The 13,558-nt window shown below is 35.2% G+C and overlaps 1 protein-coding gene across 15 annotated transcripts in view; it reads right to left on the bottom strand.

Annotated features, from left to right (window-relative positions):
• The window catches only part of PPIP5K2 (diphosphoinositol pentakisphosphate kinase 2), a 63,364-nt gene extending 51,032 nt beyond the window's left edge, over positions 1–12,332 (bottom strand). For all 15 annotated transcript variants that reach the window (XR_015732164.1, XM_034432692.2, XM_034432693.2 and 12 more), the window contains exons 1-4: positions 12,180–12,332; positions 3,144–3,544; positions 2,180–2,375; positions 1,247–1,337 (exon numbers count right to left, since the gene is read on the bottom strand). Coding sequence is in view for 14 of the 15 variants with exons in the window: in XM_034432692.2 (XP_034288583.1) it covers positions 1,247–1,337; positions 2,180–2,375; positions 3,144–3,284 (428 nt within the window). In the remaining variant the exon portion in view is untranslated. The remainder of the gene's footprint in view (positions 1–1,246; positions 1,338–2,179; positions 2,376–3,143; positions 3,545–12,179) is intronic.
• Between the last annotated feature and the right edge of the window lie 1,226 nt (positions 12,333–13,558).

Genomic DNA, 13,558 nt, shown 5'->3' with positions numbered 1-13,558 from the left:
ATCCCACAAAACATTGCAATTACTGGAAAAACAGGAAAATAATTCCTAATTAAAATCACAGGATAGTCAGACAATTTTATGTAAAGTTGCAACAAATGTCTAATTAGAAAGTTACACTATTAAAAATGGGAGCTGGAACAAAATGTTGCAAAGTGTAGAACCTCTAGTCCAGTGATGGCTAACCTTTTTGCCATCGCATGCCAGAAGCGGGTGGAGTGCGGGTGTGTGTCACACGTGTGTGTGCCCATACCCATAATTCTATGCGCCCTGCCTCCATGCATGCACGCGCAACCCCCACTTTTGGCACGTGACGGTATGGTGGGTCTGATAGGCCTGTTTTTTTGCTCTCCCCAGGCTCCAGAGCCTTTCTAAAAGCCCGGGGAGGGCAAAAATGGCCTTCCCCAGCCCCACAGGCCCTACGGAAGCAGGAAAGTTTCTCTACTTTTGGTGGGTCCGGAAGGCCGGAAAATCAGCTGGCTGGTGTGCGCATGTGTGCCGGAGCTGAGCTTACGTGCCCACCGATATGGCTCCGCGTGCCACCTGTGGCACACGTGCCATAGGTTCGCCATCATGTCTCTAGTCCTAGACACAGTATATTTATAATTCCGTTTTAATGCATTATACATGCCTATTTGCACAAGAGAAAGAAAATGTGATGGTGGGAATTATAAAAAAGCCTCCTCTTCCAAGTTACTGTGCATTTTGATGCAGGACAATCAGATTACAGGATAATTGTGCAACTGAATTTGAGCACTTATTTCTTCAGGTTAGCATTACCGAGATCAAATTCTCACTGAAGATAATTGCTGCATTCTAGAAAATCTGCACTTCCTCTGCAACAGCTTGATGCTGATAGTAGGAATAACACAGTGATATGGCCTTGTCAAGGGCATTCATATGAATGTGTACAATCAAAAGAAAAAAAGAAGAGGAGGAATCATTTAGAAACACTAAAGATCCTTGAGAAAAAAGGATCTTATGTTTACTAAATAAACATAATAATATGTTAATAAAACATAATAAAGACGAACAATGTACCTTGTACAATGTACCTTGAAAAATGTAAACTTGAAAATTAAACATTTTCAGATGTACTTTAAATAGGAGGATATTCTTTACAAATACAGTAACTTCCACCTTGATCAGCCTGGTACACTAGAAGTACACTTCAGGTCTGCAGTTAACAAAATGTAAGAAAAGTACCAAAACAGGTGTTTACATCTAGGAGGCTAAGCTATTTATTTACCTGTCTTGTATATGATACTGCATATTCAAATCATTAATAACAAATGGATTCCTGAGTTTAGAATAGGCAACTGCTTTGTCCAATGGAAATCCTAAACAAAATGTAGCAAGGAAAATATATATTTATTTTTTACATAGTTCTTAAATGCATAAGAATTACAACTTATAATTGGAATTTCACAATTGATACATTCTAGATAAATTTTACAAATTATTTTAAATTCCTTTATCTGTATAATCACCCGGGTTAGTTTCATAGCTATTTTAAAAGCTTTCCCCTTTATTTTGTTTACACCATTTTGTTCAACTGAAACATCAGGAATCCTATATGAGTTAACTATCAATTCAAATACAACAGAAAATCAGCAATCTAGTATTTAATTAACATATTTTTTTAAAGTCAAGGGGAAAATAACATTACAATAATTTAAAGTAAATTTCACTGAATTGGACTCATTTTTGACAAAATATTAGGGTGATTAAGCATTCACTAGAATTCCAATACAATAGCAAAACAACAAAATAATGGGGAAATTAATAATAGCAGAAAAAATAATTTAAATCAATTTTAAAGGAAGGCTCAAAAGGTTTTGCTATACATGTTTCCATGCACTATGCACTTCCTTCCAAAATTAGCATTAGCATAATTTGATATAAATTGTTTCCAAGATTAAGTGTTTTTAACTGTTGTGTAAAGTGGACCGATGACATTTTTCATCATTGTAATGTTAATCAGTCCATGCTGCATTTATATTGAAACATTGGACTCTTACATATCACTAGATAATTCCGATACATTATCCTTTAAATATAGTTCAGTGTAAGAAAGATTTCAATAACACTATTCAATATTATTAAAAAATAGTCATAAAATTGTAACCAAATGTTTCAGAGTATGAAAAATTTTATATTGTTCTGAATAAACAGCAATCACCTTTAGAATGAAAAGAAATGAGACAATCACATAAAGGCCAGTTTTCCACCAGTTCATTCAAAATTACATCTTCTTCAAATATCACTACTGTGATATATTTAAACATGGAAAGCCGTTCAAGGATTTCATTCATTGGTTTTGATTTTGATTTTTTTGCCATAGAACATATTCCAACCATGATCTGTCTTTCTGGTGGCTAAGAAAAATGATAATTGTTAAGATCAATTATGCTATCAATTAAGGGAATGTTTCTATCCTTGTTTGATAAACAAATTTCATGATTCTATTATCAGGTTCATGTGTTTATTAAGAATAAAATATGAATTGGAAATCAGTGCTTAATTTTGCATAACATATACAGTAAAATTAAGAAAGAAGAAAAATGTTTTAATATTCTTGCATAAAGAAAAAAAACAATTATGCCCATTTCACAAGATTTAAAAATATTATATAAATTTGAAGTTACCACTTGAAAGTGAAAACATCTTTCAGTGCATTAGGTTATTAAATTATAGAAAGCACAATCTGTAGAACCACCCTTTAATGGGACTTGTAATGAGTTATAGTAAAGTTATGGTAAGAAGCATTGTTGAATTGTAGCTACATAGTTTGTATTTAATGCCAGTTACACTACTTAACTCCACAAATGGAGGCGAAATCTGAACTACTTGCAACAAAAAAGAAACTTTTTTATGCAAAGTATGAGTAACATGTTTTGATACTATAGGAATCAGATTAATTTTAGATACTAGATTTTACTTTTCTGTGGCACAATCAAAAGTCCATTTAAAAAAACAAAAAACAAACTTAATTTTAAACAGTCTTCCAAACTCTGATACGTAAGTTACTTGTAGCATATTACTAAAATCCCTAGATAACTCCAGATAATGAAGTCTAAGGACAAAACTATGGGCAGATATATAAATGTTTTAAATAATAAAAATAAAATAAACACAGTACGTACAGAATCATACTCTTCATCATCATCATCCTGATCATAGAAGGAGACAAAATCAGAAGATCTGGCACGATCCAAAAATTCTTCCCCATCTTCACCGCCCACAAAAAATCTAGGAATGTCACTCTCTGTGGCATGAACAGACATTATTATAAATCCTAAAGTGATTTACATAGAAACTGTAGTTACTCCGAGTACTCAGGCACTGCACATAATTTCCAGTGCCTGGAATAGTAAAAATCCTTGCAGTCTGGATTGCAAATTGCTTACGTAGTTGCTTGCTGTCTGATAGTCAGCTGCCAAAAGCAGTTTAACTGATATCATCTGCCCATTGTTTTCATTTGTTACATTGGTGGAAAAAAAATCCAGCAGATTATTTCCCTGAGATAAAGTAGCAACTTTCTATCCTAGAAAAGAAAGAAAGAAAGAAAGAAAGAAAGAAAGAAAGAAAGAAAGAAAGAAAGAAAGAAAGGGAAGAAAGAAAGAAAAATATTCAGCATATTTCATTACCAAGAAATAGTTGAAATAACATTTTGAAAATATTTACATTATTATAATTCCAAAAGCTATTCTGTATGTTATATAAAAAAATATTACATGAGGAAAATAAACATGTAAGGGAAGACTGGGTTTATGTATCATATTAAACCACACTGTGATTTGTTTAGTTTCACTAATTATGATGTGGTAACTCAGCCACAGTGCTTTACAAACCATGATCTGGCACTTATCCTTATGTGAACCAGGCTGATCTGGGTTTTGTTTTTCAAACCATATTTAAAACAAATCCTGGCAGAGTGTGGAGTGGACAACCTATGGCTCTTGACTGAATAACAGGACAAATAACTGCTACACAGAGTATTAGTTTTTTTGGTATTTTTTTTCTGCCTCTCAGTATCAGTCCAGATTTTTGCAATACAGTTCTAATGGCCTTACTAAATAAAATGAGGAACTAATAAGTTTTAATAATGAAGCAATAGCTTAAATAGTTTAGATACATAATGCAAAGACAACAATAATTGGAGAAGATCTTACTACTTGGAAAAATTGAAATCAAGTAAAAAATGAGGCTGAAAGAGGGAAAAGGTCACTAGATGATTGATGTCATTGTTGACACAATGAAGAGGTTACAAGAATTCAAAGAAGTTACTGACAGAAACTCATGGTGAAATGATGATGTACAGCAGAGTCAGGATGAATGATAAGTAAAAAGAAATGTAGGAATGGAAAAATGAAAGCAATGCACTTTCCCACAGTAACGGTCAGACTTTTTCTCAAATTCTCAAACCAGAATAAGTATATAAACTTTTTTCTTATACTTTTAAATTTCATATATTATACCTTCCAGGTTTTAACTCACAACTCTTCATCAACAATTATTACAATGGATAGGAGAGTATCAGAATATATTAGCAAGCATGGCAAACAATATTAAGATAATATGAGCCACTGTGGCGCAGTGGTTAGAGTGCAGTACTGCAGGCTACTTTTGCGGATTGCTGGCTGCCTGCAATTTGGCAGTTCAAATCTCACCAGGCTCAAGGTTGATTCAGCCTTCCACCCTTCCAAGGTGGGTAAAATGAGGACCATGCAATAGTTTATTATCATTTTTTGTGTAATCTCTACTATTTACTATGTATTATAATAAAGCTTGAGCACAGTTAGACTTGTTAAAAACATTTCATATTATTTCACTTTTCATTTTATATCTTGATTATAGAAGTCCATATTCTTTCTCTTTATGCATAAACTAAAGGATCAACGGATAATTATCTATTTGAAAAAATAGATACAAAGTGCCATTATCCATAATCCACAGGATTAACTTTTATTAAAGTTCAGAAACATTTTGTTAATTTAGCAGAACAAGCACTGGAACAAGGAGAAGCAATTAGAAACATCAAGTTACACAGACAAATGACATGAGTAGAATTGAACCTAAAGTTAGATGTTAGCCAATGGTTTTTATCCTCTTTGCCTCAAAGTAAGCTACCACATCATCCAATCTACCAATGTATTTAAATAATCACTGCTCCTAGGATTAATATTATAGTTTCAATGTCACTATTATTATTTAGCACTATGTTGATGCTTCTTTAGCATCAACAAAACAATATTAAATGTGTCCACAGAACAAACTGAAGACTGGCAACAATTAAAAAAAACATGTATTACAGATGCTTCCAATGTTAAGTATAAAAGTACGGAACCTAGTGAGCTATATTTTTATAAAGCATTAATATTTTCTTTTTTCATCTCTAATACTTCTTCCTATCACCTTTGAAAGTCCATAGTTGGAAAACTGAGCCCATAGTCAGTATCAGGCATTTAGCCTAACCCTAGGAAGGATGACATCAACAAGCTCAAAGGGCAGTTATCTATTACCTCACTGTTAATATCTAACCAACAAGCAGCAGCTTTGCAAGAAAATGGTTATAATAATCAGATGACATATAAGGTAATATTTTGCATCTGCGTCAATTGAATATCTATGACCACTATATATTGCCCATATCAACAGCAGAAAGCAATATTCAATTTACTTTATTTCTCTCTCCATTTCCAATATAAATCATTCCAAGTTTACCACAACATTCATCTATTCATCTGCTAGTTTGCATGTAGAAAAAAAAATAAAATAGAATACCATGCCTTCATTTTTAAGAAATTTGGAGATTTGATGAAATTCCACATTTAGATACTGTTTTTCATACAGCTCTACATTTACATTCTGGTTCCTTAAAAAATGAGGTGTTAAGATATCCAATCTCCCCTGCCCTCTCTTTCCCACAAGGCACAGCAGATAGGGTGGGTGGAGGGTTCTCATAGTACGTTCCCTGGCGGCCAATGGCAGCGGGTTCAGGATCCATTTACTATTCAAGACAGACAGGAAGGAGAAGTCAATATTTTTCTTGCTACCTCTAGGCAGCTGTTGTATATCAGCAAGGAATACAACAGTTTGTATGTTAAGGTTCACAAGACAGCGATAGTAGGCTCAGAATCCATGATGGTCATCCTTTCCAGTCATAGTATATAAAGTTGTATGATTTTGTCATTCTGAATTAAGTTTTTCACTATGGAATTTGGGGTATATTAAATAACCTGCAGTGTTTCTAGGAAAAAATGGCTTAGATTTCTGAACAAAATTCCTAGAATACACTTACCTGTTTACCGTAATTTAATAAGCAACATGCTTTTTTCTCTTCACACAAAGCTGTAATTTCTCTTCTCCCTCTTTTTCTCGCATTCTCTCATTCATTCACTTCCACACACACATAACCTTCTTAGTTGTTTCCTTACCATCCACCCTCAGAAGTCACACACACCCCAATTACTAAATGGGACTACAAATCTCTTTGTTGCCAATCTAATGGTTATCTATAAAGTCCTGCAGATACACAGTCCTTGCTCTTCAGGAGCCACCATTACATCGGCTGCTAGCATAACCTGTCTTGTTTCTCTTTCACTGCTTAACTCGCAATTTCCCCATCCTAGCAACTTTTAAGATGTGTGGACTTCAATTCCCAGAATTACCCTGAAAGAATACTGTGATCTTTTGTTATTATACATAGTAACACTGCAGAAAATATTTTAAGTGTAGCTAGAAAGATATAATATCTCTCACAATGAAAAAAATGGATGGGAAAAAATGGAGATGGCTATGTAAACTTTTTTTAAAAAAGAAAAGAGAAGATTTTACTCAGTCCTGTTTCCATTGGGAAATCACTTCTGTTCTGGTTTTTATTCTCAAAATAGCAGAAAGGAACTTAGACTTTAGTTTGAAGATTGAATAATTGTGCAGTTATAGAAATGGTTTGTAATAACTAAAATATTATTGCAATTATGGAAAATGTTGATGCTGTAAATGTACCGGTAGTTAGTATTCACTGTACTGGAAATAGTGGGAAGTCAATGCTTTTTCCCCCCTTTCCCCCCACCCTGTCCACCCTATTTTTAAATCTTAATTTTCATTGTATTTTGCATTATAATAAACCTTAATAAAACATTTGGAAGAGAGCAATACTGCTCTAGCTTGATGTATTTAGGAAAGAATGCTGTGGTATGCAGTTTGAAACTCAGCCAGGAATGTAGCAGGTACAAGACAAAAGACTGGCAGAGCTGTATGCCAAAGAAAGGGAGTGTGATATGGGTAGAATATTTGTTCAAGCAACTATTCCATTTTCCTGGGGCTGTGTGCAGCTGTATGTACTGTGAACCATGCAGAATATGCTGGAGTTCACGTGGAAACCCGGGTGAATTAAAATATGATTGGTGACTAAATGAATATAAAAGATGTAACTGGCTACTTTCACACTAATGAACAAATGAAGTATACCACATGATAATGCAAGCAATATAAAATACAACTTAGTTGTCCCTAGGAATACAAACACTGCATAAATTTAGATTCTTTAAAAAAGAGAAAGAGAACAATAGATATTGGGATATTGTTGCCAAGTACATGACATAAGCCTGCTACATTGTGAAATGATTAACAAAATATTTCTTGTATCATATGGATTAATTAATTACAGATAACATTGATCACATTGAACTTCAAGCCAAAGGGAGAGGATAAAAGAAAAAGTGAAATGTATGCACATGTATATTGAAAGAACGTGGAACAGGTTAAGAAGTGGCTAGACAAGTTGGAAAAATATGTGTCAGTTTTAATTATTGATACTTACCTAGATTCACAATCAAAGAGACCTGCTCATTAAAAAAAAACTAGCCACCTACATGTTTTAAAATGGTATTTTTTAAAAAAATTGATTTTTTAATCAGAAATAACTTTCATAATGTTGATGTACAACCAATGATATTTTCAGGTGCAATCTGTAAGACATTTGTTAATAATGAAGCTAAACTTAATGCAGTATTTTAAAAAGATGTTTATATGATTTTTAATTACAAACTGAAACTTTTTTAATGGTAGGAAAATTGAAACATTTTTCTTTTCTTCTTCTCTTACATGACTCCCAAGTCATGTAATAGTGAATCACACTTTTTACATTTTTTGCAGTTAAGCAAACCTTTAAAAATATTGGTAAGTTATCATTCACAAAATAAAAAAAAATATCTACAATGCTGTTCTCAATAACTTGCTTTATTTCTCCAGCAACATATCTTAGTTATTCCATAATACTCAAGTTCTGAACGAACATATACAACTTTATTACCGTAGAAAGGGATTGTACAGATACTAGGAATGGGAAACATTTTTGTATTTTTGGTTTTATAACTGATTCATGCTATCCTGAGAGGAAAGATACATGATGCTGACTGTTTGGTCCTTTTATTTTTAATGATCATGTAATTGTCTTGTCACTCATATATTATTTCTATAGTAATATGAGATTTTAAAAATGGCCTGTTCCACTTCTAGCAGCCAATATACAGATAGTCCTTAACTTACAACAATTCATTCTGATCTTCAAAATTACAAAGGCACTGGTAAAAAAAAAAGACTTATGACCAATTTTCACCATTGCAGCATCCCTGTGTGCGATCAAAATTTGGACCCTTGACAACTGGCATGGATTTATGATAGCTACAATGGCCCAGGGTCATTTGGTCACTTTTTGCAACCTTCTGACAAGTAAAGTCAATGGGGAAGTCAGATTCACTTAACCACCATGTTGCTAAGTTAACAACTGCAGTGATTCACTTAACAACTGTGACAAAAAAGATCATAAAATGGAACAAAACTCACTTAACTGTCTTGCTTAGCAACAGAAATTTTGGGCTCAATTGTGGTTGTTAAGTTGAAGACTATCTGGAGGTCAAAATACTGGGAAGAGAAATGTATATAGAAGAGAGATGTAGATATAGAAACATCTGGAATTACAAAAATGGAAAAAGCAACAAGCTCAAAGTTATAAAGAACCAGACGTACAGTTGAAGTTGTAGTTGAAGTAAAGAGACAAAACAGTGAGAAACTTTTAGCTGCATTCAGCTAAGTAACCTAATGAATGACTTAAGGAAACTTTATACTGGACATGATCCTGATGTTGTCAGTGGTAGAGCACTGTCTTTAAAAAGGTAAAATTTAGAGAGTACCTAAAATCAAACTACCTTATAACTCCTTTCCCCAGCCTCAAAACCCCTCAAAATTTTCAATAATGGACATGGTGACTGGAGTATTAATTAGTATTTGCACCTAGAGATAAATTTAAGAAAGTATACTGAAAAATCTGTGATTTCACAAATATGAAAAATACAATTGCACATATTTTCTTACCAAGAATTTAAAAGGAAAGCTGAAAAAATAGAAAGAACCCATGAGATAGCATACTGGCTCAGCTCCTTAGGTGCAAAACAGTACAGGTAATCCTCAACTTACAACAGTACACCGTTCAGAGTTACAAAGGCACTGAAAAAAGTGACTTATGACCATTTTTCACACTTATGACCATTGCAGAACCCTCATGGTCACATGATCAAAACTTGGACACTTGGCAATTGGTTCATACTTATGACTGTTGCCGGATCCCAGGGTAATGTGATCCCCCTTTCCAACCTTCTGACAAGCAAAGTCAATGGGGAAACCAGATTCATTTAATAACCGTGTTACTAATTTAAGAACTGCAGTGATTCACTTAGCAAATTTCTCACTTAGCAACATAAATTTTGGGCTCATTTGTGGTCGTAAATTGAGGACTACCTGTATATTCATCTTTCAGTTATATAGTTGGCACTGCTTTTCATAGAGATAATTTCCTAAGACAGAGGAAATAATCAAATATAAATAAATTCCAATGTATTGCTGGGGGAGTTAAATCATTTTTAACTTCTCTCATTCATTTGGCTTTTCTCTCTTTCCCTATTTATTAGCTGTGAGATTATTTTAAACTACTAAAAACATATCCTGAAATAAGCACTTGATGTTTATTTATCTTCATTGTTATATACTGTACTTCTGAAGTAATAGAAGTATTCCCATTGCTCCAAGTCCTTATGAAAGACTAGTAAAGCCTGAAAGTCCACTGCTTCAATTCATTTAGTTATGCTTGAAATAGTTGACATATAAGTGAGCAGACAAGAGCATACACAATGCATATCCTGAACATATGTAGTTTAGTTATTCATCTTGGTTAACCTCCAATTATTTAAAACAAATTGTTTATTTAAAAGGTTATGCTTAGGTACCACTAAGCAGGTGAAATAAACTAGGATTTTTTTTTTTTGTATATTTTTGGTAGTTGGGATTTTTTATATTTTCCTGCAATTTTTTTAAAAAAAACATGCAATATATAAGCCACTATAGAGCCATAAAGAATTATTTCATTATAGGATATCAGGAACTATTAATTGCTACCATACCAAGATTGGAACAATTATAATTGTTTTTATTTTAACATTATAGAAAAAATACCTCAGTAAAACAAGACAGGTAACAGTACTGTAACTTATCTATTTGAAATTCCATAGTAAAGAAGTAATAACCAAATGTTATCTTAAACCAACTAGTGAACAATGTCTCATCACAACAACTAAGGAAAAAACTGAATAAAACATAACCAAAGCAATTTACACTTTTTCTATTAACACAGTCAAAAGAATTATATAGGGGATTCTAATATAGTTTTGGAGAGTTTACAACAAAATGTTATAAAGGTTTTCTTTAACATTCCCAAACTATCAATGGTGCATCTTCAAGTCTACTTCAACGGCAGTTATACAGTTCATTTATACAGCACTATGTTACCTAAAACTCATTATCATACCATTGTATTATATTGTGCTAAGACAAATTCAGTGCCCATAGAATTTCAACTTTAGTACTCTAATTGGCTTATTTCTTACTACTTTTTTTTAAATTAACTACTAATTAATGTGCAGCAAAAGTGTAAATTTAAGTATCAATGTTTTCTGTTTATTCATTAGATTTTACAGAAAAGAACAACAACAAAAAAAAAAATCCCGAAAGTGCAAAAAGGAAAAAGAAAGGAAACCAAAAATGAAATGCTTGGGTATTTCCTGCAGATGGCAAATGTGCACTTTTAGCCTGAGCTATGCAGGAAAGCAAGAAGGTCAAGAGTAGTGCCTTTAAATGTGCCGAGGTTAACAAACACTGCAAAGGGAGGAAAATTATGAAGCATCGCTCAGTGTTCACCCGACATACTAAATCATACACCAAGATTCAGAAAGCAGCATCTGAAAATCAAGCCTTTTTGGCTTTGTATTTTAGCACGATGCATGCAGCAAGCCATCATAAGATGTCTTTTTTTTTTAAAAAAAAAGAAGTGTTGCTTTCTTCAACTCCCTACGTTACACTACAATCTGCTTCATATACAATTCAGGCTCCTATGTTAGGGCAATGCAGCCAGTAGGATTTGTTAACTGCAGAGCGCTCGGTTGCAAAAACGACCCGGAATCTCAAAATAATCGATGCTACCCCGTGACATTGCCCGACCGCAATAAAACTGGCAGCCGTTCTTCCTGCTGCTTTTTTTCTGCTTCGAAAGAAGAAGCGATTCAACCTCCAGGACCCCGGCAACGCCTTTCACGCCTCCGGGCGGCTTATATTATAACAACAGAAGTCGCAGACACAACTACTATACTATCCCCTCCCACCCCACCCCTGAGTCAGGGAGCCAAAAATGCATGAACGGCGGAAGTTTATTCTGTGCTCCGGGAGAGAGGGAGGGAAAACACCTGAGCTCAAGAAGCACCTTCGGGTTTTCTCCTCGGCTGCGCCCGGCGACACCGCAAGAGACGAGCAAAAAAAAAAACCTCGCAGAAGCAGCAGCAGCAGCAGCATCGGCGCTCAGGAGCCACGCGCGCCTTTGCCCGGGGAGGGGGCAACGAGGGTAGAACGCGCGCGCGCCATTCACCTTTTTAACCTAACGTTCCAACCCCGATCCACACACCTGACACGCGCTCGCGCCCTGAACCCCGCCCCTCGCTTCATTGGCGCCTTCCAAGGGAGCAAAGAGCTCAGGGAGGGAGCGGTCCGCGTTCACCCGCCGGGGGAAGAGAGGGGAAAAAAAAAAAAAGAACATCCGCCCCACTCTCGACCAGCAAGACAGGCCCTCTCACCTGCTCCCCCGGCGGCTGCCATAGCGTGCCCGCATCGTGCTTTACTTCCTTTCCCAATAGAGAAAAAAAAAAAAGCCGAGGCTACCGTGGTTACCGCCACCACGCCCCTTCTTACCCTTGACCCGCTGCTCTTTCTCCGCCCCTCTCCCCTGCGTCATAATGTCGGTCCTGAGGATTGTTCGGAAGAGTGATGCCTCTATCGGCCGCATCAAGGACTTCCAGGTTCCTTTCGAAACTTTTTTTTTCTCTTGCTGCGTGTTCATTCGCGGGTTGCGGGGTGTAATAATTCTAAAACTCTTAACTGGGCTATCCAAGTGGCCGCGCTTAGCTGGCCTTGCCTAAGGTCAAAAAGGTAACTGGGATCACAGCTTGGAGGCCGGACGACCCGAAAATGTCAATGCTGGACTTCGAGGGCGATAAAAACTTTACAAAGAAAGAAGTTTTCTTTCCCTCTCTTATCAAGAAAAACGTCATGATGTCCCCAGTTTGAGTGTGTGTGTCAGCCAAAGGAATCGCTCTCTTAAAAGCCAGGACAAAGAATTGGCATGCTTCCTCATCTCTATTAGAAGGAAGAATAAAAAAATCTGTACATTTTTAATCTGGTTTTTATTCTATGTTGCAGGCTAAGAAGCAGGGGCTGAGAAAGGGCACCTTGCAACTGTTCACCAAACCAATTTAAGGAACGTTGATAGTAGGCCTGCCTGAAGATTATTTATAAATGAGCTCATATCTTTTCTAGGATTATCAGGCTGGGATTGTAAAAGTCCAAATGGTCCCTAGAGTTTTCTTTGCTGACATCTAGTAACTTGTTAGTCTTTTTCAGTCTAAATCTGGTAGTCCTAATTTACACTTAACCTATAGGTTATTATCATTATTAACAGATATTGTTATACCTTTCAGGCTAAAAAACTTCTGAAGATATCTTACTGGTTTCACATTTAAAATTATTATGATGTATACATTCTTTTATTGTATTTACTTCTCAGTCCCACAATAACTTTGCAATGCAATGTTGCATGTACACTTGGACCATTTCATATGTCATCATTCCTTTGCTTAAATTGTTTCAAGAGTGGCCTAGCCAGTTTTAATTTCAAAACAATAACAAACAAATATGTGATGCATCAAGGCTGGAACTACGGCTATCATATCTGAATTGCAAAAATCAAGACAACCTCTAGATGCATCAGAGTGATACAGAAAATATACTTTTTAAAATATCTAAATGGTTCTATGGAATTTTGCAGCTAATACCTTGGAGTCCTACTGGAAGAGATGTATTGAGGTAGTAAGATACACCTGTTCTAGGGGAAACTTGTTTCTATGCAGGATTTTTCTCTAATGGCATTGATCATCTCTAATTATGGGTGATTGGTGAA

Source organism: Pantherophis guttatus, chromosome 2 (genome assembly GCF_059756535.1).
Source record: "Pantherophis guttatus breed Tessera chromosome 2, ASM5975653v1, whole genome shotgun sequence".
Taxonomy (NCBI): Eukaryota; Metazoa; Chordata; class Lepidosauria; order Squamata; family Colubridae; genus Pantherophis; species Pantherophis guttatus.
Note: the sequence above shows the minus strand (reverse complement) of the source record. Positions and strands in the feature narration are given on the sequence as shown.